The following is a 25,576-nucleotide window of genomic DNA, read 5'->3' as shown; positions in this document are numbered from 1 at the left end:
TCACACCATATTATATCTTACATTTTCCTTGTTTACATTTTTGCTACACAGTGTAGCACAGGCATTAAATAACTGTTATGAGTCTTAGCCAGCTCTACTAATCAGAGATACTGTAGTTATTCGTGACTGGTCGGCCTTTCTCTCCATTTCATCAATCCTGCTGTCAATCTTTCAAACTACTCTCTCATCACCTTGCTCACAGTCTAGCAGTCCAATGCTTCTCAAAGGTAAAATAAATGCCCTTAAAGGTTGCTCATGAATGGCAGAGCCAAGGGACAGTGACATTGCCCTATCAAGCAGGACAATGCCAGGCAATGGCGGTTGATGACTCAGCAGATAGACCTATAGGCTCCCCCCCAAAACCCCCATCCTTAGCTCCCAAGGATGGTGAGGTTGCAGCGACTCGAACCCCAATCTGGCGTTCACCAGTCAGGGACGTTACCACATCGACTCTTCCTCTTGTAAGACCTAACCATCTATCACGAAAAGGTTCTCAATTCCTCCAACTTTTCATTTTAGCTTGTTATACATTGCAAGCATCCCACTTACACCACTTGCAAGCATCCCACTTACACCACTTAGATTTTGTAAGGCAGAGCACCTATTATATTCAGCAAATAGTACTGAGATTCCCTCTACACTTTTCCCATAATAATAATATGGCCATCTATCTTAAATTACTTTTCCTTTGTCTTCTTTCCATCCACAATTAGCTTTTTTTTTGCCTAGTAGGCTATCCAATATTTAAAAATTTCCTTCAGCTCTTCTTTATACTCTGAAGTTAACTCTAGGTCACTTGCATTCAGTAACTCCCAAGGCCCCTCTTTCCTGAACTCCCTTACAACATTTGACAACAAAAGGGGTTGGTATTGATCTTTGATGAAGACCAACATTTGCCACAAACTATTCTGATTCTCTAGATACAGTACTACCTTCTCTCTATGGTCAAATTTTACAGTATATCAGATTAGCATCACTAATTTGATTGGCTATTCTGGTAACCCCTGCCTGTGCGACGCCCATTTGAATTATACATCTCGGTACCTTGTCATGTGCATTTTCAAGGTATAGCCATTATTGCTAATATTATTATCATAATGCCCTTCTTATTACTATACTTATCTCCATTAAAACGTATAAGCTTTTGATCACAATTGCGTCCAAGTGTATAATACTGGTATATCTTTATTAAAAATCTGGTTTTTATACTCCTGCTTTTATTCTTTCTTATTACCAGTTATTTTCAGTAACTTCTTATTTCTGTCCACCAAAATATCTCTTTTTATTTCACACAGACGATAGCCTTCATTACTGCTGCAGCTGATTTATCACCCGACATATTGTAATTACTACTCAATAACACTAGCTAAAACATCAATAACACTCCATCTAAAATGTATGTATCATTATTAACCTTTCAATATTAAAAGATATGAGAGTAGCTTATTCATTTATATCAGCATTCTGTAATAGTACACTAAATTATCACTATCATAATCATTACAATTATTGCTAAATTTCAATAATTATGATAATTCTTTATATCAATATTTTTCAGCTGTAAAATGTGTTTTCCCACTGAATATATCCAGTGTACTTTCGAAATCAAACACTGCAATGTCACACTTATTCTAACACAAGCTTTCTCTTAGTACATGTATGCCATAGACTGCATAATAAGCTCCCACGAAACATTCGAATGATTGAAGACATTAAGGCTTTCAAGAGGAAACTGAAGACTTTCTTATTTCATAAGTCTTTTGACAGTGACGATTCAACAGTAAATGAACAATATGTGACTTGAAAAGATAAATACTGTGAACGAACAAGGTAAAACGACAGTCGAGGTCCTGTAGAGAGTGGGGTTCCCCTGCTGTATGGCACCGGAAAAAGCAGCCATCAAAGTAAGTAAAGTAAGTACTGTAAAATTTTTCACTATCAATACAGTACCATGATATTTCTCAAACAACTGCTCCCATAGAAACACTTGATCCTCACATTCACTATTCTCTAAACCTGAACTGTTTTTCTACCCTCAACTGTTGATTTCGTTTGACTCGGTCATAACCAGTAGAGAGTGGGGTTCCCCTGCTGGATGGGACCGGAAAAGCAGCCATCAAAGTAAAGTAAAGTAAAAGTACATACAGTTTCATGTATACTGGGCAATTATATACCAATTACCCTGTAATTCTAGTTTCTCAATCATATCTAGTACATAAATTTTCACGTATACTAGGTAATTTTATACCCATTACCCTGTATGTAATTTTACTTTCTCAGTCATACCTAGTACATAAGTTTTCATGTATACTAGGTAATACTGTTATGCTTGCAATCATATCTTCCCCTTTCTAATAATACAAGGAACAATTATTCCTCTCTCAAGTCCTCTCGCAAAATTTCCATCGCCCGAACATGCTATATAAATTTGGGTAGGTCAGTCTCATTTCTTCTATAACAGCATCTCTTCAGTGGTAATATATTGATTTAATTGGATCTATTCCTTTCTTTAAACATCAAAATTCCCACGCCACATCCCCAGTAGAATTTTAAAATCAATCTCAAATTTACACAGTCTCCTTTCACACCTATGTCATTCAGATCACTTCACGTATTTCATTCTACAACTCTTCAGAATTTACTTTCTGTTAACAAACAGACCTAGTGGTTCATCCTCCTCCTAAAGAAATTGCACAAACTCACCCTTACATTTTCATTACTTCCCACCTTATCATCACAAACCTCGCCGACTACATTAACCCTTTTACCCCCAAAGGACGTACTGGTACGTTTCACAAAAGCCATCCCTTTACCCCCATGGACATACTGGTACGTCCTTGCAAAAAAATTGCTATAAAAAAATTTTTTTTCATATTTTTGATAATTTTTTTTTAAAATTCAGGCATTTTCTATGAGAATGAGACCAACCCGACCTCTCTATGACAAAAATTAAGGCTGTTTGAGCAATTTAAAAAATATATACTGCAAAATGTGCTGGAAAAAAAATAACCCACTGGGGGGTTAAGGGTTGGAAATTTCCAAATAGCCTGAGGGTTAAAGGGTTAACCATCCTTTAGGCAAAATCTCACTTTTGTCCAGAAACTGGAATTCTAATACACTCTCTTTAACCCTTAAATTACTTCTCTTTTCATTATCCCAATGCCAACTTCCTCTTTCTCATATCCTACACATCTATGGTGAATAACAATATTATTAATCCTAGGCCAAGATAAGCAAGAAAACTCATACTGTAGTGTATATTATGAAAGCCCAAACTGAATGCTGATAAAAAATCTGGCTACTTCTGTCATCTAAATAAAATTATTTTTATATGTAACAAGAGTTTACTTCAGTCATCAAAATTCAAAATTTAAATTTCAATATGTAACGAGTTGATGCAAAATCTATATTAATCAATCTTGAAAACAGTTAGAAAAGATCTAATAGGTACGTTAGGATAGAATTAAAAACTAGATGTTTTAAACTGTTATGTAAACAAAAGAAAATTGATAAAAATCTATAAAGATAATGATGCAGGTGAAACCTAAGCATAGTAAATAAGGAAATGAAGAAAAGAAATACATAGTAATTTGGTGACTGGTGTATATAATTATCTAATTGTGACCAGAGTACATTCACCTTCAATTGTACATACTGTACACATACAACTCTTCTGATGCCATTAACAATAATGTACTGTATGTGCATATTCTTATGTTTTATAATATGTTTCTCATTCTTTATAAGTGTGTATCTCTCAGAGATAGTGTTGGGTAATTCTATTCTGCCCAAAGTATCATCATTATTCCTATCCAAGCTACCACCCTGGTTGGAAAAGTAGAACGCTAACATGTCCAAGGGTACTAACAGGGAAAGTAGCCCAGAGAGGAAAGGAAATAATTGAATAGAAAATAAACTATACGTAAGTAATGAATAGAAAATATAAAATAATTTAAGATTAATAATAACCTTAGATTAGATCAGTCATACATAAACTAAAATGAGATTTATGTCAACCTGTTCAACAGAAAAAGTTACAAGTTTCAACTTCTCAAGAACAAATTTAGAGAAGGAAATGAAGAACCAGGTTGTGATAGAGGGACCAGATTTAGCAAAGTTGAAACATTTTTTAAATTGAACTAGGAAATGAAAGGGTGGAACGATAAAAGAGTTGTTGATGTATTGAGAAACTACAGAAGGGACCTCTGATAGTGGTTCTAACATGCCCCAGTTACTACACCGACACTCTTTTAGAGTGAGCGAGCTGGGTTTATTCTTGGCATTCCATGCAACTTTTTCTCTGGTATTTTTAGCAGTATTTATACCTTACAAATGGTGCTTTAAGGAGCATTTCACTGGGCGACACAGGTCTCTCGCCCAGAAATAGATTTTTCCTTCGTCAAAATCCCTTATCTAGCCTATTGACAATAAAAGACATCTCATCCTTAGAGATCACTTATTTAGCAATGGGTGTATAATGCCTGTACTAATTCCTGCAGTAGAAAGATGGGCACTAATAGGGAATAGATTCTGAAAAAGTGTGGCTATATTGTTATAATTCATTACAAGAGTACTGTGGGAAGAATGCATGGTGAATGAGAATGTGGCAAAAGGATGTAAAACGAGATATAAATGGTTGAAATGGTTTGGACATTTTAATATTATTATTATAATTATTACTATTATTATTATTATTATTATTATTATTATGACAGAGTTGATAGGGAAGCAATGTGGAATGTGATGAGGTTATATGGAGTTGGTGGAAGGTTATTGCAAGCAGTGAAAAGTTTCTACAAAGGTAGTAAAGCATGTGTTAGGATAGGAAATGAAGTGAGCGATTGGTTTCCAGTGAGAGTGGGGCTGAGACAGGGATGTGTGATGTCGCCGTGGTTGTTTAACTTGTATGTTGATGGAGTCGTGAGAGAGGTGAATGCTTGAGTGCTTGGACGAGGATTGAAACTGGTAGACGAGAATGACCATGAATGGGAGGTAAATCAGTTGTTGTTTGCGGATGATACTGTACTGGTTGCAGACGTGGAATAGAAGCTAGCCCGATTAGTGACAGAATTTGGAGGGGTGTGTGAGAGAAGGAAGTTGAGAGTTAATGTGGGTAAGAGTAAGGTTATGAGATGTACAAGAAGGGAAGGTGGTGCGAGGTTGAATGTCATGTTGAATGGCGAGTTACTTGAGGAGGTGGATCAGTTTAAGTACTTGGGGTCTGTTGTTGCAGCAAATACTGGAGTGGAAGCAGATGTAGGTCAGAAAGTGAATGAAGGATGCGAAGTGTTGGGGGCAGTTAAGGGAGTAGTAAAAAATAGAGGGTTGGGCATGAATGTAAAGAGAGTTCTGTATGAGAAAGTGATTTTACCAACTGTGATGTATGGATCGGAGTTGTGGGGAATGAAAGTGACGGAGGGACAGAAATTGAATGTGTTTGAGATGAAATGTCTAAGGAGTATGACTGGTGTATCTCGAGTAGATAGGGTTAGGAACGAAGTAGTGATGGTGAGAACGGGTGTAAAAAATGAGTTAGCAACTAGAGTGGATAAGAATGTTTTGAGATGGTTTGGCCATGTTGAGAGAATGGAAAATGACTGTCTGCTAAAGAAGGTGATGAATGCCAGAGTTGATGGGAGAAGTACAAGAGGAAGGCCAAGGTTTTGGTGGATGGATGGAGTGAAGGAAGCTCTGGGTGATAGGAGGATAGATGTGAGAGAGGCAAGAGAGCGAGCTAGAAATAGGAATGAATGGCGAGCGATTGTGACGCAGTTCCGGTAGGCTCTACTGCTTCCTCCAGTGCCTTGGATGACCGCGGAGGTAGCAGCAGTAGGGGATTCAGCATTATGAAGCTTCATCTGTGGTGGATAACGGGGGAGGGTGGGCTGTGGCACCCTAGCAGTACCAGCCGAACTCGGTTGAGTCCCTTGTCAGGCTGGGAGGAACGTAGAGAGGAGAGGTCCCCTTTTCTGTATCATTTGTTTGATGTCGGCTACCCCCCAAAATTAGGGGAAGTGCCTTGGTATATGTATGTATGTATGTATTATTATTACTTGCTAAGCTCCAACCCTAGTTGGAAAAGCAAGATGCTATAAGCCCAAGGGCTCCAACAGGGAAAATAGCCCAGTGAGGAAAGGAAACAAGGAAAAATAAAATATTTCAAGAAGAGTAACATTAAAATAAATATCTCCTATATAAACTATATAAACTTTAACAAAACAAGAGGAAGAGAAATAGGATAGAATGGTGTGCCCGAGTGTACCCTCAAGCAAGAGAACAGGAGATAAGGAACCGCTATTTGGGAAAACAGAGACAAAGTCCAAGAAAATCATGGAAAGAAGTGATACAGTAGATGAAGAATTGACCTTATTGGAGCTCAGCAAGAATTTACATAGAAATTAAAATAATGGTAGTAACTCATTTCACGACTACTGTAACACCATAAAGGGATTATAAACAAGAACGTAAAAGATGATGACGATGGTCTTGTAATACTAGTTAATAATAACAATGATAACAAGAAATGTAGCTTTAATCATGTAGCCAGTGTTCTTCTAAGGGTATACAGAAGGTCCTACACTTGCAAACTTAATTATCAAAACCTTAATATTATTAGTATACTATATATTTTTCCAAAAATCCCTTAATAAATCTTTTGAAACCTTTGTAGCTTTTAAGTATTTGTGGTCTAAAAATTTTCTATTTGTAAACCTAACGCTACAAAATGTCACCAGTGATGGATTATACACTTGGTGCTTCTTTACTTAAAATAATATAATTTCCTCAGAAATTATCAAAATCTTAACGTTACACTATGTATAATATGTGTTTCTAGAAGTCATTAAATACAGCTATTGGAACCTTTAAAGCTTTTAAGAATTTGTGGTCTAAACATTTCCTATTAGTAAACCTAATGCTACAAAATGTCATCAATGGTGGATAAGTATTTATTCCTATAATAGAAGGTTTTGGTGGCTCTTTACTTGAAAAATATAATTCATTTTATTTAATTGAACTTAAATTTTCTATCTATAGAATCCTCATGATCTTATTTACTAAACATTTAAGAATAAAAATACATTTAGGTTAAAATTTTCTTGCTCTAAATGTACAGTAGCTATTTTCAAATTAAAAAATACTTATATTGTACTTACTGAGTTCCATAACTTTTCTTAATCTCTTTTCAAGTTTGGCTGCCTGTTCGTCAATTTGTTGTTGTTCTCTTTCTAAAGACTCTAGCTCATTTTGAAGATAACGACTGGACTCGCAAGTTTGCTGTAAAAGAAAGGAAACAGTTTTCTTTTGAATGTCTTTTCCATAGATAGATTTATACTGATGTACTAAATGTATATTTTAATAGAATTATGCTGATGTATTAAATGTATATTTTTATTTACAAGTCTCATTTACATCTACTATTTATTTACTTATATAGAATACCTCCTATGGAGAGGAGACAAATAATCTAGAGCACACCAGCTTTTTGCTGTAAATATGTTTTAACATAAAGGTAGAAGTGGCGCACTAAAGTTGCATCCTTTTACAGTAATGTTTTCAGATGGCTTCATATTTGAATGACTAAAATCCCAAATATTAAGAGTAATTTATATTCTTTCTAACTAATTAAACCTCAGTCCTTTCATAAGTGTATGCTTTCAGCTTGGCTGGTTCTCAGGATGTAAATTATAACGAGGTATCAGTAGTTAAGGGAGGTTGGCAGAAGACTCCATGGCCTCATGGGTTACATCTCTGCCTGGTGATAGCCAGTCGGGAGTTTTAGTCCCGCACAGACTCGTTAATTCCTTTAGTGTCTGCAACCATACCCTCCTTGTGAGCTTGGGATGGGGGGGTTTGGGAGAGCCTATAGGTCTATCTGCTGAGTCATCGGCAGCCATTGCTTGGCCCTCTCTGGTCCTAGCTTGTGTGGAAAGGGGGCTTGGGCACTGATCATATGTATATATGGTCAGTCTTTAAGGTGCAGTCCTACTTGATAGGGCAATGTCACCGTCCCTTGCCACTGCCATTCATGAGCAGCCTTTAAACCTCTAAACCAAGTAGCCACTCTGACCTTCATCTAGGCGTTAAGTGAAACTTAAAGGACACAGATTTGTATCGTTAGGAAAAATACAAATTCCCTAAAAGTTGTAATTTCTTCCTACAAATATAAAAACCTCCAGCCTTTAGTAGGAGACTTATCCTTAGGGGGAATGAAGCCCATATAACCATAACAGCTGGTTTAATATCCCAGGATGTCAATACACTCGGACCTGATAGAGGTGTGGAAGTGTTGGTTCCTACCACCTTACATTTGAGAATAGAATCTCATGGGTTGCGGTAAGTTTCTGTCCATGTACAGTCGGTTGAGTTAGAACGTTTAGCATCTAGGATTCCTTGAGATGTTAGAAGGCGTCTTTGAACCTTGTCGAGGTCTGGGACTGGTTGAATCCAGAAAGATTCTTGTTCCACTACATGGTGTGCAATTATGTGATGGTGAGAACTGAAGCTGTTCCGCCATAAAATGATGTAGGGATGACCTAAATCTACTACACGTTGACTATGTTGATTGATAGTGTGCTTGAACGGTGCTCTTGCCTAAAAGAACATAGCGCAGCTCCATCACATCTTTACTCGCAAGGGTGCACCTGCTCGAGATGGGTTCGTGAACGTGGCCCCACTGTAACTTTGGACATGAATGGAAGTGTTGTCAACTATCATCACTACCAGTGCTCTATCAAGCTTTTAGGAAACCTTGCAAAGTAAAGACGCTGAAAGCATTCCCAACAGACTGAGAAGAAAATGCATTACTTCTTTGATCACATCCTCTAGACGGGAGGAAACTCCACTACATCCGTGGACAGTAGATTCTCATAGCGGACTCACTACAGAGTTGGTCATGCCACTACTATGGTAGATCACCCCGTATTCCTGTTGTCACCAACCCACAGGTAGGAGGAGCACTGGTTGTTAACTAGAAAAATTTCAGTAACTATAGGAATGATCACTAGGAAAGAGTCCATGCGGAATTAACCTTTTCATCAACAAAAGTCTCAGACAGCGTTGTCTTTGTTGATATGGAAGGCAGTGTAGGAACAGTTGTTGACACTGTTGCTATGATTGTTTGCTGCGGAGTACTCGTATCTGTCATACTAAGATATTCCCAGATATTCAACCCTCTGTCTGGGAATCATAAAGAATTATCTCCAATATATCTTAATCCTCAGATCAAGACCAGAGGAAAGAAGTCTGTCTTTATAATGAACTGAATCCCTTGTACGAGGGTAGAAAGGAGGCAATCGGTGAGACACGTTGGTAGACGAATTCCGATTAAAAGTACTCAAAAAAAGACTAGCGTAAACAATTGTATGAACACTTGGGGAGTGGTGGCCAATCCTAGGCACCAGGCTTTGAATTAGCAGCTACTTTACCCAAAGATGAAGAGGAGAGAATCTCCTGTAGGCCAGAGAGAGTGGATACATGGATACGCTTCCTTCAGGTCTACATGGATGGAGTGGTCATAATTTTTATAACGGACAGTACGCTGCTAGTTGTGGCGGTACTGGATGTCATCTGGGGGACCAAACAGGGGATCCGATACCTGGTCTCTAATATACTGTCGACTATTTCATTCATAAATGTAAGCTGCAGGACTCAACAAACATTCTCAGCGATAATAGACCACACAAATTTACATAACAACTTGTACTGATTTTTGTTCCTGAATGGACTACTCTCTGTACGCAAATTTTCCCTCCCTCCAAAATCATGAAAGGGAGAAAATAACGAGGCCTTTACTCCTAACCGTAGTGCGCTCATTCATTATTGTGAGAAAAGAGCACAGGTAGTCAGTATGTAAGCACTGTACCTGTATTGCATACTGAAATGTATCTTTGGGGAAGAAATCTTTCCGGTACATATTATCTCGTCTCGTGAAATACAATGGGGAATATAGAACTATCAAGCTTCTACCGTTACTGGAAGGCAAATGTCAGCTCTCACAAGAGGGTGACCATAGCTTTCTAAGAGGTTAAGGTGAGGGTGCACTGCTGTAGAAGGGCCTGTACAAGCAGTTAAGAGAGATGCTCTAGGATGGGCGAACAGTTGAGAGAGAGAGAGAGAGAGAGAGAGAGAGAGAGAGAGAGAGAGAGAGAGAGAGAGAGAGAGAGAGAGAGAGAGAGAGAGAGAGAGTTCACTCCTGCAGTAGTGCATATAGCCATTGACCAGTCTCAGCAAGACTGGTCGACTAGAACCAAGACTCAACAATTTTTGCTCACTATTCATTGGGTGCATTTAAAGTCTGATGATGGAACAGAGAGAGAATAGCACAAACTATCTTCATTAAGGAGCAGGTGTTTAGTCATGTACAGGACTGAATACTAGAAAGGACTACATATTGAAACAGCACTGTACTCCAAGCATACACCACTCCTCTTGGTATGTACTGTTCTTCTTGGTACATCCTTTTACTCTAAGTGGTATATTAGGTATGTTTCCTATACATGCCGTTCTTCTTGGTACGTCCCTTTTACTTTGAGTAGTAAGTTACGTATGTTCACGATACATACCCCTACCCTTGGTACGTATCGTTGTTCTTGGTATATCCCTTTTCTCTGAGTGATATGTACCATCCTAGTTTGAGTGGGGAAATTACAACTGGGGAAAACTACAACCAATCACCCCTACATCAACAACCAAATGCATGCATCCTAGGTGAGGATAGAAGGCAAGTGTGGATTCCAAGAATACCTAGAATCCCGGTTCCATATGCAAATATGTTCCCAATGCACGTGGACTATTGTGGTGTGTGGATTTTAGGTGGGTGGCGTTCAGGTCTGTCAATCGTAAAGTCAGAGCATGTGAACTGACGTACAGTCGAATCCCAACTGCGCATTGACCTCCGAACATGCCAGAACTGGTGAGTTCATGACAAAGTGAGCGCACATGCCCACAGGGGTGTGTGAACAGGTGAGTAGTCATATCCAGATAAGTGTTCTGGATCAGATGATTATGCGCTAACTGTAGAGAAGGCTTGCAAAGTAGAGAATATAAAGAAAAGTTGCAAATTATCAGGGTTTCTTGAACCAACAGGCGAGTGCCCTAACGCACAAACAAGAGAATGACCTAAGTATGATGAATGTGCACTAAAATGAGAGCGAGTATATTCTGAAATGTATGCACGAACGGAAACGAGTGCTCAAAATCTGGAGAAATTCAAATCAAGATAATGGTGTTAAGCACACTTGTTTGCAAGTAGAAGAGCATGGTCCATCGGGGGAACATGAACAAGTAAGCTCGTGCATTCCTTGTCTCTCATAGGTTCAGAAGATCTTTCTGTCACAAGCTTGGAGTGTGCTGTTTACCTTACAGGAATGGCAACTGTATTCAAGATAAGGTAAGCTGGAGTAGTACAAGCCATATTTTTGACCCCATATACTCTTCTCCTCTCCTGAGAGAGAGAGAGAGAGAGAGAGAGAGAGAGAGAGAGAGAGAGAGAGAGAGAGAGAGAGAGAGAGAGAGAGAGAGAGAGAGAGAGCAAAGGAAGAGAAAGGAGGGTGGTGCTCTTCAAATCCAACCAGCAGTGAGTAGAGTACTCATATACCCATAGGTTGGGCAGTGCACCAGCCAACCACTGAGATACTACCACTAGAGTGTTATTGGGTCCTTTGACTGGCTAGTCAGTACTACATTGGATCTCTATATTTGATTACGGCTCATTTTGTCTTTGCCTACACATACACCGAACAGTCTGGCCAATTCTTTCGCACATTCTTCTCTGTCCTCATATACCTGACAACACTGAGATTACTAAACAATTCTTCACTTATGGATATAACTACTGCAATGTAATTGTTCAGTGACTATTTTCCTCTTATCAAGGGCAGAAGAGAGACTTTAGCTATGGCAAGCAGCTCTTCTAGGAGAAGGGCACTCCAAATTCAAACCATTGTTCTCTGGTCTTGGGTAGTGCCATAGTCTCTGTACTATGGCCTTCCACTGACTTGGATTAGAGTTCTCTTGGTTGTGGATACACTCAGGCACACTATTCTATTTTATTTACCTTCCTCTTCTTTTATTAATGTTGTTATTGTTCTTAAAATATTTCATTTTGATTGTTTATTACTTATCATGTAGTTTATTCATTTCCTTGTTTCCTTTCCTCACTGGGCAACTTTTCCCTGTTGGAGGCCTTAGGCTTACAGCATCTTGCTTTTCCAAATAGAATTATAGCTCAGCTTGTAATAATAATAATAATAATAATAATAATAATAATAATAATAATAATAATAATAATAATAATAATAATAATAATAATAGAGCACACTCTCCCATGGGAATAGAAACGATAGTAGAGATGGAATGCCACTCCTGGACTTTGCAGTAAAGTTGGCAGGGGCGAAGGAAGATTTTGAAGTTCGCCTTCTAAGGGTAATCCCGGTACTGTTGCTCCTCCAGGAATGGGGAGACACTAACATAATGCCTAAGGAAAGAGAGAGCAAACAGTAAAGCTGCCCAACAGGAAGGAATTGCATCATCAGTATAGTGTACGGACATCTGTCATACAGCTAGGTAATCGGGAAGCAAAATGCAAAGACTTCGTTATCAATAATAACCCTCGCACAGAATGATCTTGCCACTATCTAAAACCAAAGAAAAAATTAAAACAGCCAGACAACAGTGCATCTTACTCTCTGGCAGTTGAAAACATAGTGGCTACACAGCGTGCCGGATGGGTGGCAGGGCTTCAGACAGCAGAGTTCCAATCAAGATGAAAACATATTCCTATAAAAGTATTCTGGCTTGTATTCGTGTAGGAACAAAATACTTTTTTTTAATTTCATACATTGATAATGTATATACATACCTTGTCCGGAGAAGCTCTAGGAGAATTTGCTGAGTTTTCCTTTTCTGGAGACATTCTATCCATGATGTTTTTAAACGACTGTAATCTAGGTGCTCTAACTTCTCTAACTCCTTCGCTAGAACTTACAGGAGTCCCTCCTACATTTCGACTTGAAGCTAACGACGCAGCTGATTGTACTTCTGAAGGTGACGTTGTGGTAAAGGCAGACGGTGCTAATGAGGTGTTGACTACTATTGAACTACTACTGCTATTAGGTATTTTGGAGTCATCATTAACAACTGAGGAGACAATGTTTCCATTTTCCTGAAAGAGATAGAGAAAATATAAAATCTGCCCTTCAACAATTTTACCTGAAGCTGAATGATTTTCAGGTAGTTAACCAGTAACATTACAGGGTTCTCCCTGTACTGTCATATTAGAAATAATAACAAGGATCAATTAAAAAAACAATAAAAATAATTACATGACTCAATAATTTTTACCACATGTTTAAATAGCTTCTGTTTTTAGTTTCAGCATCAATAAACATAAAAATTTCAGATTTTTTAATCAGTTTATTCCAAGAGATGCATCAAAACCAATTCCTTACAAGACCTGTGAATCAATGATGATACTAAACCTCCTTCCCATTAACCAAGCTAAACGAGAATTTGCAAAATTTTAACCATAAAAACTAATCAAGTAATACATAAAAAAAAGTTACTCATTATCCCATGTTAAAATGCTTTCTATCCAAATGTAGAACACAGCTTCATTATGTTTTCTGGCTACATAGTTATCAAAAATGTAAAGTGATAAAATATAAAAACAAATACAAAATTCATTTAGACAAAAAAAATAGCTCTTTTTCCTTTTACCAAAACTGAGAAAATAATAGCTATGACCTGTGAGACTGATGACATAGGAATTTACCAAATCCTTTGTAGAATTTATCATTAATCATTCTTAGGTAGTTTTACCCGATTACCAACTCAAAATAACTAACTCTTCCATGGATGAACCAAACAGTATGTCTTCATATATATAGTATAATCTAATTACTATTTAAAAATTCTTAGTTCTTTAAATAGGAAATGAAGATGCTGTCATAATTTTATTCATTAGCTGATTTGATATATGATTACCCGCATTGACCAATATTCTCGCTAAACCTCAAATACATGCTAGTCAAAGATGGTCGCCAATTCCCAGACAAGTTGAATAATTTAAAAATGGCATTTTTATTGGTTTATTGAAGGCCACAATTTAACAAAGAGTTTAGTCTCCTTTATTTTGTTATATCAAACTTCATACTTAACAAAATCTGCCATTTATCAAAAATAATGGGTCTCACAGATGATAAATATTCTCCAATAACACAGGTCTTTTATTCCATTTGGAAATATCAGTTGCAGTTTACGCTGGTTTATTAGTAGCTCCATTTCCCCTTATGTCTGTTGAGAAGATATCTAACATATTTCAACGTTTACACGAGCTTAATCTTCTTTGTGGAATGAAATCGTTATTTGATGAACAAAATTATTATGAAACAATAGTTTTGAAAGACTTTTAACAACTGTTTGCATTACTGAAAATGTTTTCTGTGGTGAAATATTTTCAGTAATTCTAACAGCAGTATTTCTAGAACACAGTTCTACTCTAAAAACCGAGGCATTGTTTGGAAAAAATAATTCCTTTGTATATTAGGTGATATGGTAGCAAATTCTACATCTAATTCCTCATTAGATGTAGAATTTGGAGACAGTATTACATATTATAAAGTAAGAACCTTTACCTTTTAAACGTTCAATTGTGCTATTCCTACTGTTCAAGAGAACTTTCATAACTTTAGCTTATATAGTATTAACCCTTTTACCCCCAGGCTATTTGGAACTTTCCAACCCTTAATCCCCTGGCATTTTTTTTAAGCACATTTTGCAATATACATATTTTAAATTGCTTTAACAGCCTTAATTTTCATCATAGAGAGGTCAGGTTGGTCTCATTCTTTTGGAAAATGCCTGAAGTTTCTCATAAAGTTATCAAATATATGCAAAAAAAAAAAAATGTAAATAGCAGTTTTTTGCAAGGACGTACCAGTACGTCCATGGGGGTAAAGGGATGAGTTTTGTGAAACGTACCAGTACGTCCATTGGGGGTAAAGGGGTTAATGTGTCCATACCTTTAATTTCTTTATCATCCAACGAAGGGGCAGTTCCTATAATGGTGGGAAAACTATATTCATGTAAAAGACTCGATGAGTCCCTCATCTCAAATTGAGAAAGAAGAAGAGTGGGTATCTACCAAAATACCTTTTTGATCAAATAGCTTTTTGCCGAGATAATTGTTTACTTGAATCTATATTGCAGTTAGGTTTGAGATGCACGTGAAAATGGTGAATTCATAACTACCCTAATTCGCCTATCAGCATATGGTCAGTTACAAAACTAGATTGAATTTTGAATTTCAGTTACAAAACTATATTGAATTTCAAATTCCAGTTACAAAACTAGATTGAATTTCAAATTTCAGTTATAAAACTAAATTGAATTTCAAATTTCAGTTGCAAAACTAGATTGAATTTCAAATTCCAGTTACAAAACTAGATTGAATTTCAAATTTCAGATGTTTTGTGTAAAAAAATCCATCTGTTTGTTAAATAATCAATAATGGTAGCTTATATAGCTATCCTTTTTTAAGTAATATTTTGTAATCATAATTGACTGATTGATTTGTAGTTTCCTGGCATCCTAAATGATGAAATATGAACAAAACTGTAAATTGTACTCTCAATATGTAAACCTAAGGCCAAATAAACTAATTCTTTCCATTAATTAGATTAAATACACAAAAGACTTTCAATATTTCTAATTCTTGCAATACTTGCATTATGAGTATGAATGTACTGCCTTGGTAGACAATGCTCCAACTCTTAACCCTTTTACCCCCAGGCTCTTTGGAAATTTCCAACCCTTAACCCCCAAGGGGTTATTTTTTCCCCAGCACATTTTTCAGTATATATTTTTTTTTTAAATTGCTCTAACAGCCTTAATTTTTGTCATAGAGAGGTCAGGTTGCTCTCATTCTCTTGGAAAATGCCTGATTTTCTCAAAAAATTATCATAAATATGAAAAAAATATTTTTCATAGCATTTTTTTTGCAAGGACGTACCAGTACGTCCATGGGGGTAAAGGGATGAATTTTGTGAAACGTACCAGTACGTCCTTTGGAGGTAAAAGGATTAAAATATTTTAGAGGTCGTAGAATACAGTACAGATAACTGCCATTCCAAAGTGTATACAAATTACTGTATTTATTGTTGGATTTTGTTGCAAAAACTTAAAAGACTCCTCAGAGAAACCCACAAGTAAGTCATTCAACTAATCTTTTAATGAAATGGAACTGATATACTACATAAAGATTTCTTCTTCATTTATTCATTACCTTATTTCCTTTCCTCACAGAGCTATTTTTCCCTATTGGAGCCCTTGGGCTTATAGCATCTTGCTTTTCCAACTAGGGTTGTAGCTTGGTTAGTAATAATAATAATAATAATAATAATAATAATAATAATAATAATAATAATAATAATAAATTGAGAAAACTCAACCATTTAAATTACCTGTAGTTAATTTTTTTTTAGCGAGGCAGATTTGAACCGACTCGCAGTGGTGCCCTTTTAGCTCGGAAAAGTTTCCTGATCGCTGATTGGTTAGAATTTTCTTGTCCAACCAATCAGCGATCAGGAAACTTTTCCGAGCTAAAAGGGCACTGCTGCGAGTCGGTGCAAATCTGCCTCGCTTTAAAAAATTGACTATAAATAGAAGCTTAAAGCTCTATATACAGCTTCAGAAGTATTGTAAACAATTTATGAAGCTGTATTTATGAAATTTAGTTGAAATAATTTAGTTTATATTCTTAATACTTATCAGATAATAAAAATGTTATTTTTATTAATAAAATAAATTTTTGAATATACTTACCCGGTGATTATATAAGCTGCAACTCTGTTGCTCGACAGAAAACTCTACATTCAAAATACGCCAGCGATCGCTATGCAGGTAGGGGGTGTACATCAACAGCGCCATCTGTCGAGCAGGTACTCAGTACTCAATGTAAACACAGAACCAATTTTCTCCTCGGTCCACTGGGTCTCTATTGGGGAGGAAGGGAGGGTCCTTTAATATATAATCACCGGGTAAGTATATTCAAAAATTTATTTTATTAATAAAAATAACATTTTTCAATATTAAACTTAGCCGGTGATTATATAAGCTGATTCACACCCAGGGGGGTGGGTAGAGACCAGCATTACTTGTTTACATTATTATGAGCTAAGTATTTTGTATTTCATTTTAGCAGTTATTCAAAATAACAAACATAAAATAAATAAGTACCTGGTAAGGAAGTCGACTTGAACAATTACTCTGCCTTTTTAAGTACGTCTTCCTTACGGAGCCTCGCGATCCTCTTAGGATGCTGAGCGACCCCTAGGATCTGAAGTATCAAGGGTTGCAACCCATACAACAGGACCTCATCAAAACCTCTAATCTAGGCGCTTCTCAAGAAATGACTTTGACCACCCGCCAAATCAAGTAGGATGCGAAAGGCTTCTTAGCCTTCCGGACAACCCAAAAAACAATAATAAAACATTTCAAGAGAAAGATTAAAAAGGTTATGGAATTAGGGAATTGTAGTGGTGAGCCCTCACCCACTACTGCACTCGTTGCTACGAATGGTCCCAGAGTGTAGCAGTTCTCGTAAAGAGACTGGACATTCTTAAGATAAAAAGACGCGAATACTGACTTGCTTTTCCAATAGGTTGCGTCGATTATACTTTGCAGAGATCTATTTTGTTTAAAGGCCACGGAAGTTGCGACAGCTCTAACTTCGTGTGTCCTTACCTTCAGCAAAGCTTGGTCTTCCTCATTCAGATGGGAATGAGCTTCTCGTATTAACAGTCTGATAAAATAGGATAAAGCATTCTTTGACATAGGCAAAGATGGTTTCTTAACTGAACACCATAAAGCTTCAGACGGGCCTCGTAAAGGTTTAGTTCGTTTTAAATAGAACTTAAGAGCTCTTACAGGACATAAGACTCTTTCTAGTTCATTTCCAACCATACGATAAGTTTGGAATATCGAACGATATTGGCCAAGGCCGAGAAGGCAGCTCGTTTTTGGCTAGAAAACCAAGTTGTAGAACATGTAGCCGTTTCGGATGAGAATCCGATGTTCTTGCTGAAGGCATGAATCTCACTGACTCTTTTAGCTGTGGCTAAGCATACCAGGAAAAGAGTCTTTAAGGTGAGATCTTTCAGGGAGGCTGATTGTAGCGGTTCGAACCTGTCTGACATAAGGAATCTTAGTACCACGTCAAAATTCCAACCAGGTGTAACCAAACGACGCTCCTTCGTGGTCTCAAAAGACTTAAGGAGGTCCTGTAGATCTTTATTGTTGGAAAGATCTAAGCCTCTGTGACGGAAGACTGATGCCAACATGCTTCTGTAACCCTTGATAGTGGGAGCTGAAAGAGATCGTTCTTTCCTCAGATATAAGAGGAAGTCAGCTATTTGAGTTACAGAGGTACTGGTCGAGGATACGGATACTGACTTGCACCAGTTTCGGAAGATTTCCCACTTCGATTGGTAGACTCTAAGGGTGGATGTTCTCCTTGCTCTAGCAATCGCTCTGGCTGCCTCCTTCGAAAAGCCTCTAGCTCTCGAGAGTCTTTCTATAGTCTGAAGGCAGTCAGACGAAGAGCGTGGAGGCCTTGGTGTACCTTCTTTACGCGTGGCTGACGTAGAAGGTCCACCCTTAGGGGAAGTGTTCTGGGAACGTCTACTAGCCATCGAAGTACCTCGGTGAACCATTCTCTCGCGGGCCAGAGGGAAGCAACTAGCGTCAACCTTGTCCCTTCGTGAGAGGCGAACTTCTGCAGTACCTTGTTGACAATCTTGAACGGAGGGAATGCATAGAGATCTAGATGTGACCAATCTAGCAGAAAGGCATCTATATGAACTGCTGCTGGGTCCGGGATTGGTGAGCAAAATATTGGGAGCCTCTTGGTCATCGAGGTTGCGAAGAGATCTATGGTTGGCTGGCCCCAGGTGGCCCAAAGTCTCTTGCATACATCCTTGTGGAGGGTCCATTCTGTTGGAATTATTTGTCCCTTCCGACTGAGACAATCTGCCATGACATTCAAGTTGCCTTGGATGAACCTCGTTACTAGTGATATGTCTAGACCTTTTGACCAGGTGAGGAGGTCCCTTGCGATCTCGTACAATGTCAGAGAGTAGGTCCCTCCTTGCTTGGAGATGTACGCCAAAGCCGTGGTGTTGTCCGAGTTCACCTCCACCACTTTGCCTTGAAGGAGAGACCTGAAGCTTTTCCAGGTCAGACGTACTGCCAGTAGCTCCTTGCAGTTGAAATGCATTGTCTTTTGACTCGAGTTCCATAATCCCGAGCATTCCCGACCGTCTAATGTCGCACCCCAGCCTACGTCCGATGCGTCCGAGAAGAGAACGTGGTTGGGAGTCTGAACAGTCAGGGGAAGACCCTCTCTAAGGTTGATATAGTCCTTTCACCAAGTCAGACAAGGCTTTATCTTTCCGGATACCGGGATCGAGACCGCTTCTAGCGTCTTGTCCTTTTTCCAGTGAAAAGCTAGATGGTATAGAAGAGGACGGAGGTGTAGTCTTCCTAGTGACACAAATTGATCCACGGATGACAGTGTCCCTACCAGACTCATCCACAGCCTGACTGGGCAGCGTTCCTTCTTCAGCATCTTCTGGATGGATAGCAGGGCTGGGGGCTGATCGTCTTGTTCAGCAACGTCCTCATCAGAGGGTTCCTCATCCGAAACTGATGAGGAAACGGCAACGGAGAGTGCAACGTCTGACTCGCTGAATCCGGTCGCACTGGTGGATGCGTGACGGAGCCGGACGCAATATCATGGAACTGCTGCACAGTCTGTGAACTGTCAACAACCATGGGTGCGCGAGGAAGTACAGCGTCAACCCGAAACTGTCTAGACTGTCTGGGTTGTGCAGTCAACACCCTACCGGGTTGCTGAGGTTGACGCACTGCGTCACAACAAGTCACCTCTGCTGGTTGTTGAACGTCCTGAACGTCAACAACCACCTCCGAGCGTCGCTTAACGTCAACATGCGACTGGCAACCCACACTGGGTCGCATCGGTGGAGGAACCACCTCAACTGGCAGACGCGAGTAGGTTACCTCAGCGTCAACAGGGCGCACAACTGACCGGTTGGAAGGTTGTTGGCCAGAAGGAGGAACCACCTCAACTGGCAGACGCGAGTAGGTTACCTCAGCGTCAACAGGGCGCACAACCAACCGGTTGGAAGGTTGTTGGCCAGAAGGAGGAACCACCTCAACTGGCAGACGCGAGTAGGTTACCTCAGCGTCAACAGGGCGCACAACCGACCGGTTGGAAGGTTGTTGGCCAGAAGGTTCTTCTCCGCATTTAAGTCCTCTATCAAGGACGCAAGCTTGGAATGCATGTCTTGCAGCAAAGCCCATTTAGGGTCTACGGGAGCAGGTGTGGCAACAGACGGGGTTAGCGACTGAGGCGGAACCATTTACCATCCCTGAAAGCCTTGTTATGAGTGACATAATAGTACAGCAAAACTTCAAAGGCTCGACAAAAGTTGAGAAGTTGACTTGTAAACAACTTGGAGCGTCTCCTGGCTAGGCGCCAGGGCGAGTCTACCAGAATTGAGAAGTCTATCTGGGCAGAGGCATGAACTCCCAAGCCGAGAACTTCTCTCGTGTCCTATCAGACTCTCGCTCTATAAGCCAGTTTAAAAGAAGGGAAATCAAAGGCTGTATCCCTAAAACTCCTCCTGGTGCAAAAACCAGTCGCCTAGCCAACGTAACGCTCTCTAGGAGAGCGAGAGAGCACTAGCTTAAAAACAACGGCTTCGAAGTAGCTGGGCCTAGTGTAAGTTCTGACGTTTAGGCGAACGAGGAGCAGCAGTTACAAGATCCGGACGAAGATCCTAAAAAAAAATCATCATGATTTAATTAAAGTCCATAGGAGGCTAAGCAGCTTAAGGCTCCTCTCCAAATGACAGAGTCCTCAAGGGAATATCAGTAGGAGGGAGAACAGCAACTTCCTCATCTACAGGAACCTTGTCCGATAAAAGCTAGGTTACCTCAGTGAGTCTCTAACTGGTGCATTAGTAGCAGACCAGAAGGCAACGTCATGTAACTGCTTGACAGTCTGTGAACTGTCAACAACTGAACTGTCAACCACAACAGGTGCGTGAGGACATACAGTGTCCACTCGAGACTGCTTTGACTGTCTAGACTGAGCAGTCAAAACAACTCTAGAATGCGGAGGTTGACGCATCGCGTCAAAACAAAACAACTTAGACTGTTGTTGTACCTCGCGAACGTCAACGGAAGGTTCCGTGCGTTACTGAACGTCAACATGCGGCTGGCAGGGTACACTGGAACGCATGGGTGGCGGGACTCTCTCAGCTGGAGTGCGGCAGAAGGTCGCCTCAGCGTCCACAGGACGCACAACCGTGGTTGGTTGTAGGCTAGAGGTTGGTGCAGTGTCAACCTTCTCCGCACGAAAGTCCCGCATCAATGACGTTAACTGAGACTGCATGGTCTGCAGCAAAGACCACTTAGGGTCTACAAGAGCAGGTGCGGCAACAGACGGTGTGACTGCCTGATGCGGTACCGCTTTGCCTCTCTTAGGAGGTGAGCAGTCGTCGGAAGACTGCAGCGAGTCCGAACTGACCCAGTGGCTACAACTGGGCCGTTGGACTTGCGCGGAAGGGACCAACTTGCGCTTAATAAGCCGCGAGACCTTGGTCCATGGTTTCTTACGAGAACCCTCTTCCACAGACGAGAAATAAATGGGCTCTCTCGTCTTTGTGTGGGTGGGGCGATCTTGGGTAGATACGCCCGAAACCACGGAGGGAAAAACGTCTGTTCGTTGATCAAGGCCTCTCGAACCCATAAGTCGTTCGACATTACTTCTCCCCTGGGCTTGGGAGCTTGCAAGAGGTCCCGGACTAGGTGAACGACAGGCACGAACAGACGAACCCTCGGACGCAACACTGTAACACTTTGCGCATATCACTTTATCGATTTTCTGTTTTGCACTTATTTCACTGAAATCGAAACTTTTACCGATTTTTACCTGAAACACGCAATTCTACCCTTCATTAAAAGGTAGTAATTGCGAAATCAGTCGTATAATGCAGCTCATTAATACTAGCAAAAAACAGAAAACATATATAAAGATAAAAAATTCAGTGGCTGGGAAAGAGACTAAACACTAGTTCAAATAAACTACGTTTACAATCTCTCACCTAACATAGCCTGGGGACAAGAATAAAACCCTAGAAACGTTTTACCTTCCTCCCCGTACAGAGACTAGGGACGAGAGAAACACGAGAACAACGTTACCCGCTTGAACGGAACGTTTTCTCTCCTCCTCTCCTTCCGTCTCTATCTCTCTCTCTCTTTCTCTCTTGATTTCGCACCTAAGAGAAGAGCCCAATTATATATCGTCAAAAAAACATGTTATTTGACTAAAGTAAAAAAACTGAAAGGTTTTCCAAATAAAAAGTTCCTTTAATTTAGAATTTAAAACATTTAAGCTAAGAAAGAATGAACAAAACGTCAGAATCGATTTACTCTTACTGCAAAGTGAAACCGTGATACACTCTCTCTCTATCGTAACGATAGAGCGCATGTTGAACGTCCTGAACGTCAACAACTGCGTAGTCTAAAAAAACTAAACGTTAGTTCATCTTTGAAAACAGTACGAAGACTATCAAAGAAATTCTTTCAAAAAACATTAAATTTAAAAAGTTTTAAATTCTTTAAAGGCTAAATATGATATAACGGGCTCAACGTTGATTAACTTCGGTTCCAAGTTAGGACCGCCTACTATCAGGAAAGGTCGCATATAAACAAAACATAAAAATTTATTTTTATATGTTTATAATAAATGGAAAGTTAAACGAAGAGGCCTAATAAAGGCGGAGAGATATAAAATATATAGATCTATAACGTGTTAAGCAAAATTACTAAAAACCTAAACACACTTCCGTCTAAGGGAAGGGTCGGCCATTTAAAAGTGAAAGAGAGTCCATAATCTCTTTGTCACCATAATTAAATCTATCCAAAACGAGTTCAAGTTTTGAGATGAAGATAAAACACCTGCATAGCGAAAGCTCAAAACTAGAATAGTGTACTTCACCAAATAGTTGTGAAAACAAATCCAGTTAGTAACAGCGAATTAGTAGGTCTTGCCGGTAGCCCAACAGAGAGAAAATTGGTTCTGTGTTTACATTGAGTACTGAGTACCTGCTAGACAGATGGCGCTGTTGATGTACACCCCCTACCTGCATAGCGATCGCTGGCGTATTTTGAACGTAGAGTTTTCTGTCGAGCAACAGAGTTGCAGCTTATATAACCACCGGCTAAGTTTAATATTGAAAAACTACAATCTTGTATGTTATCCTAGTTCAAGATACTTCAAAATGCACCAGATGTACACTGATTAACCTATTATATCATCTTCATCATCAGCTGTTACAATCTCATATATCATCCTATTTCAAGATACTTCAAAATGCACCAGTTGTACACTGATTAACCTACATCATCATCAGCTGTTACAAGTCAGCTGCAGAATAAACAAATCAGACAAGTCTTTCCACTCCTGTCTGTTCATGGTCTTTCTATGCTATTTTATACCATAAATTTTTTTAAGGTTGTCAATCCATCATCTTCTCTTCCTTTGCCTACTTCATTTACAATCTCTAGGGACCCACTCTGTTATCCTTAATGTCCATCTATTATTTGTCATTCTCATTACATGTCTTTTGCTATCTCTAGAGACCCACTCTGTCATTCTTAATGTCCATCTATTATTTGTTATTCTCATTACATGTCTTTTGCAATCTCTAGGAACCCACCCTATTATTCCTAATGTCTATCTATTATTTGTCATTCTCATTACATGTCCTGCCCAAGCCCATTTCTTTTTCTTTCTTACATGCGGTTAAAATATCCTCTACAGTACTTTCATTTGCTCTTTTATTTACATAAGCTCAAATCAAAATAATATTATGCAAGTGCTGTGAATATACTTTCATACTTAACAAGTTTATGACAAACTTTACCTCCGTAATGTGTAGAGAATGGTCTTCTTTTCTTTCCTCGCCGTCATCTGCAAAAATAAAATAGATATAAAATACTGTATACTCAAGAATAAAAAGAATTATTTCGAAAAAAAAAATAACAGACTTACTGAAAATCAGTAGGTTCATCCATATTTCTAAAAGCATCAGGCACGGTTTATAATTTGGCAGAGGGTTTTTACGATTGCATGTCCTTGCAGTCATCAACCACAGTTACTAGCGGTGGGTCTAACCTTTGACTAAATAGTCCAAAAGCAAGGCAGTAGTTTCCACAGTTATTGTTAGTGGGCCAAGCCTTTTCTAAAAAGCAAAACTGCTAGGTAACAGCTGCCCTTTCAGTTGCTTTCTACTACACATAGTATTTTACACCACCAACTAGGGTTCCTAAAATATCACTGAAAAAATCAACTGAGAACAAGAATAGATTAGCATACCTTGCGAGTGGTCCCGTGCATGAGGGTGGGCAGTGGCTTGTAGCGTGGAAGGTGAAACAACCCCTTGCTTTGCTTCGGCAATCAGTCTTCTTGCCCGTTCCCTTAACTGAGCCTGCCTCTCTTCCTCCTCCTGAAAGTTACGAATAAAATTATAACTTACATTATTACACCATTCTAATTGGCCAATATAAAAGAAACCCATCATTTATAATACAAGAACAGTATATATACCGATATACACATGCATAATTCTATTTATGTACAGTCAAGAACACCTTTATATTTGGCAGGAAATATAAAACTATGGTATGTTAAACTATTGAAAATTTACATATGCCTTATTGTAATAACCAGTTTCAGTGATGATACCATTAAAGAATTTGAGAACTGGTTTTCTAGAAAATATTATAGTGCACTTTACAACAAAACTTAAATAATATTGACATAAAAAAATTGGTACTTTATTAACAACATTCACTTTAATTCACTTTGTCTCAGTAGATCAGTTAAGGAGAAAAAAAAAGATTCTCCCAAATGAATGATCTCTGCATCTGCAGTGTCTAGAGATTTGGAATTGGTGAGCAGGACCAAAGAAGGACATGTTTGTGACATTCCTCAACAAGACGAAAGAGACATTCTGCTCACTAGTTCCAGATCCTTTAGCATGGAGAGGATGCCCTGTTACGGCACTGGTCAAATTTGGATCTCCACATATATACTTTTCCTCTATTCTCAAAGATCTGAACTGATAAACAAATTCAGTGTCTCTATAAACATCAAAATGATACTGGTGGCTTTCTTTCGGCCTCAAAGACAGTGGTTTACAAACCTGTGGCCTACATTGTTGGAACGTCCAAGATGGTTACTGTACAAGTACAATCTTCTCAGACAACCGGTTTCAAGGGCAGTACACCCAAACCAATATATTCTGCTTTTAACCTCATGGGACAATTGTTTTAAAAAGTCCTCTAGATTGTCTATCTTAGGTTCCAAAGGGCAGTCAACTAATAATTTGTATCAAAAATAATGGAATGTTTATTCTGACTGGTGCCAATCAAATAATGTTTCAATAACTAGAACTCGTTTCGATAGTAACATTAAGTTTTGCAAGAC

The 25,576-nt window shown here is 38.9% G+C and overlaps 1 protein-coding gene across 1 annotated transcript in view; it reads right to left on the bottom strand.

Annotated features, from left to right (window-relative positions):
* Positions 1-25,576, bottom strand: part of LOC137645558 (EH domain-binding protein 1-like) — an 89,193-nt gene that overhangs the window by 7,661 nt on the left and 55,956 nt on the right. Inside the window, exons 9-12 of the mRNA XM_068378360.1 lie at positions 24,464-24,593; positions 24,012-24,058; positions 12,860-13,162; positions 7,155-7,275 (exon numbers count right to left, since the gene is read on the bottom strand). Of these exons, the coding sequence (XP_068234461.1) occupies positions 7,155-7,275; positions 12,860-13,162; positions 24,012-24,058; positions 24,464-24,593 (601 nt within the window). The remainder of the gene's footprint in view (positions 1-7,154; positions 7,276-12,859; positions 13,163-24,011; positions 24,059-24,463; positions 24,594-25,576) is intronic.

Source organism: Palaemon carinicauda, chromosome 8 (genome assembly GCF_036898095.1).
Source record: "Palaemon carinicauda isolate YSFRI2023 chromosome 8, ASM3689809v2, whole genome shotgun sequence".
Lineage (NCBI taxonomy): Eukaryota > Metazoa > Arthropoda > Malacostraca > Decapoda > Palaemonidae > Palaemon > Palaemon carinicauda.
Note: the sequence above shows the minus strand (reverse complement) of the source record. Positions and strands in the feature narration are given on the sequence as shown.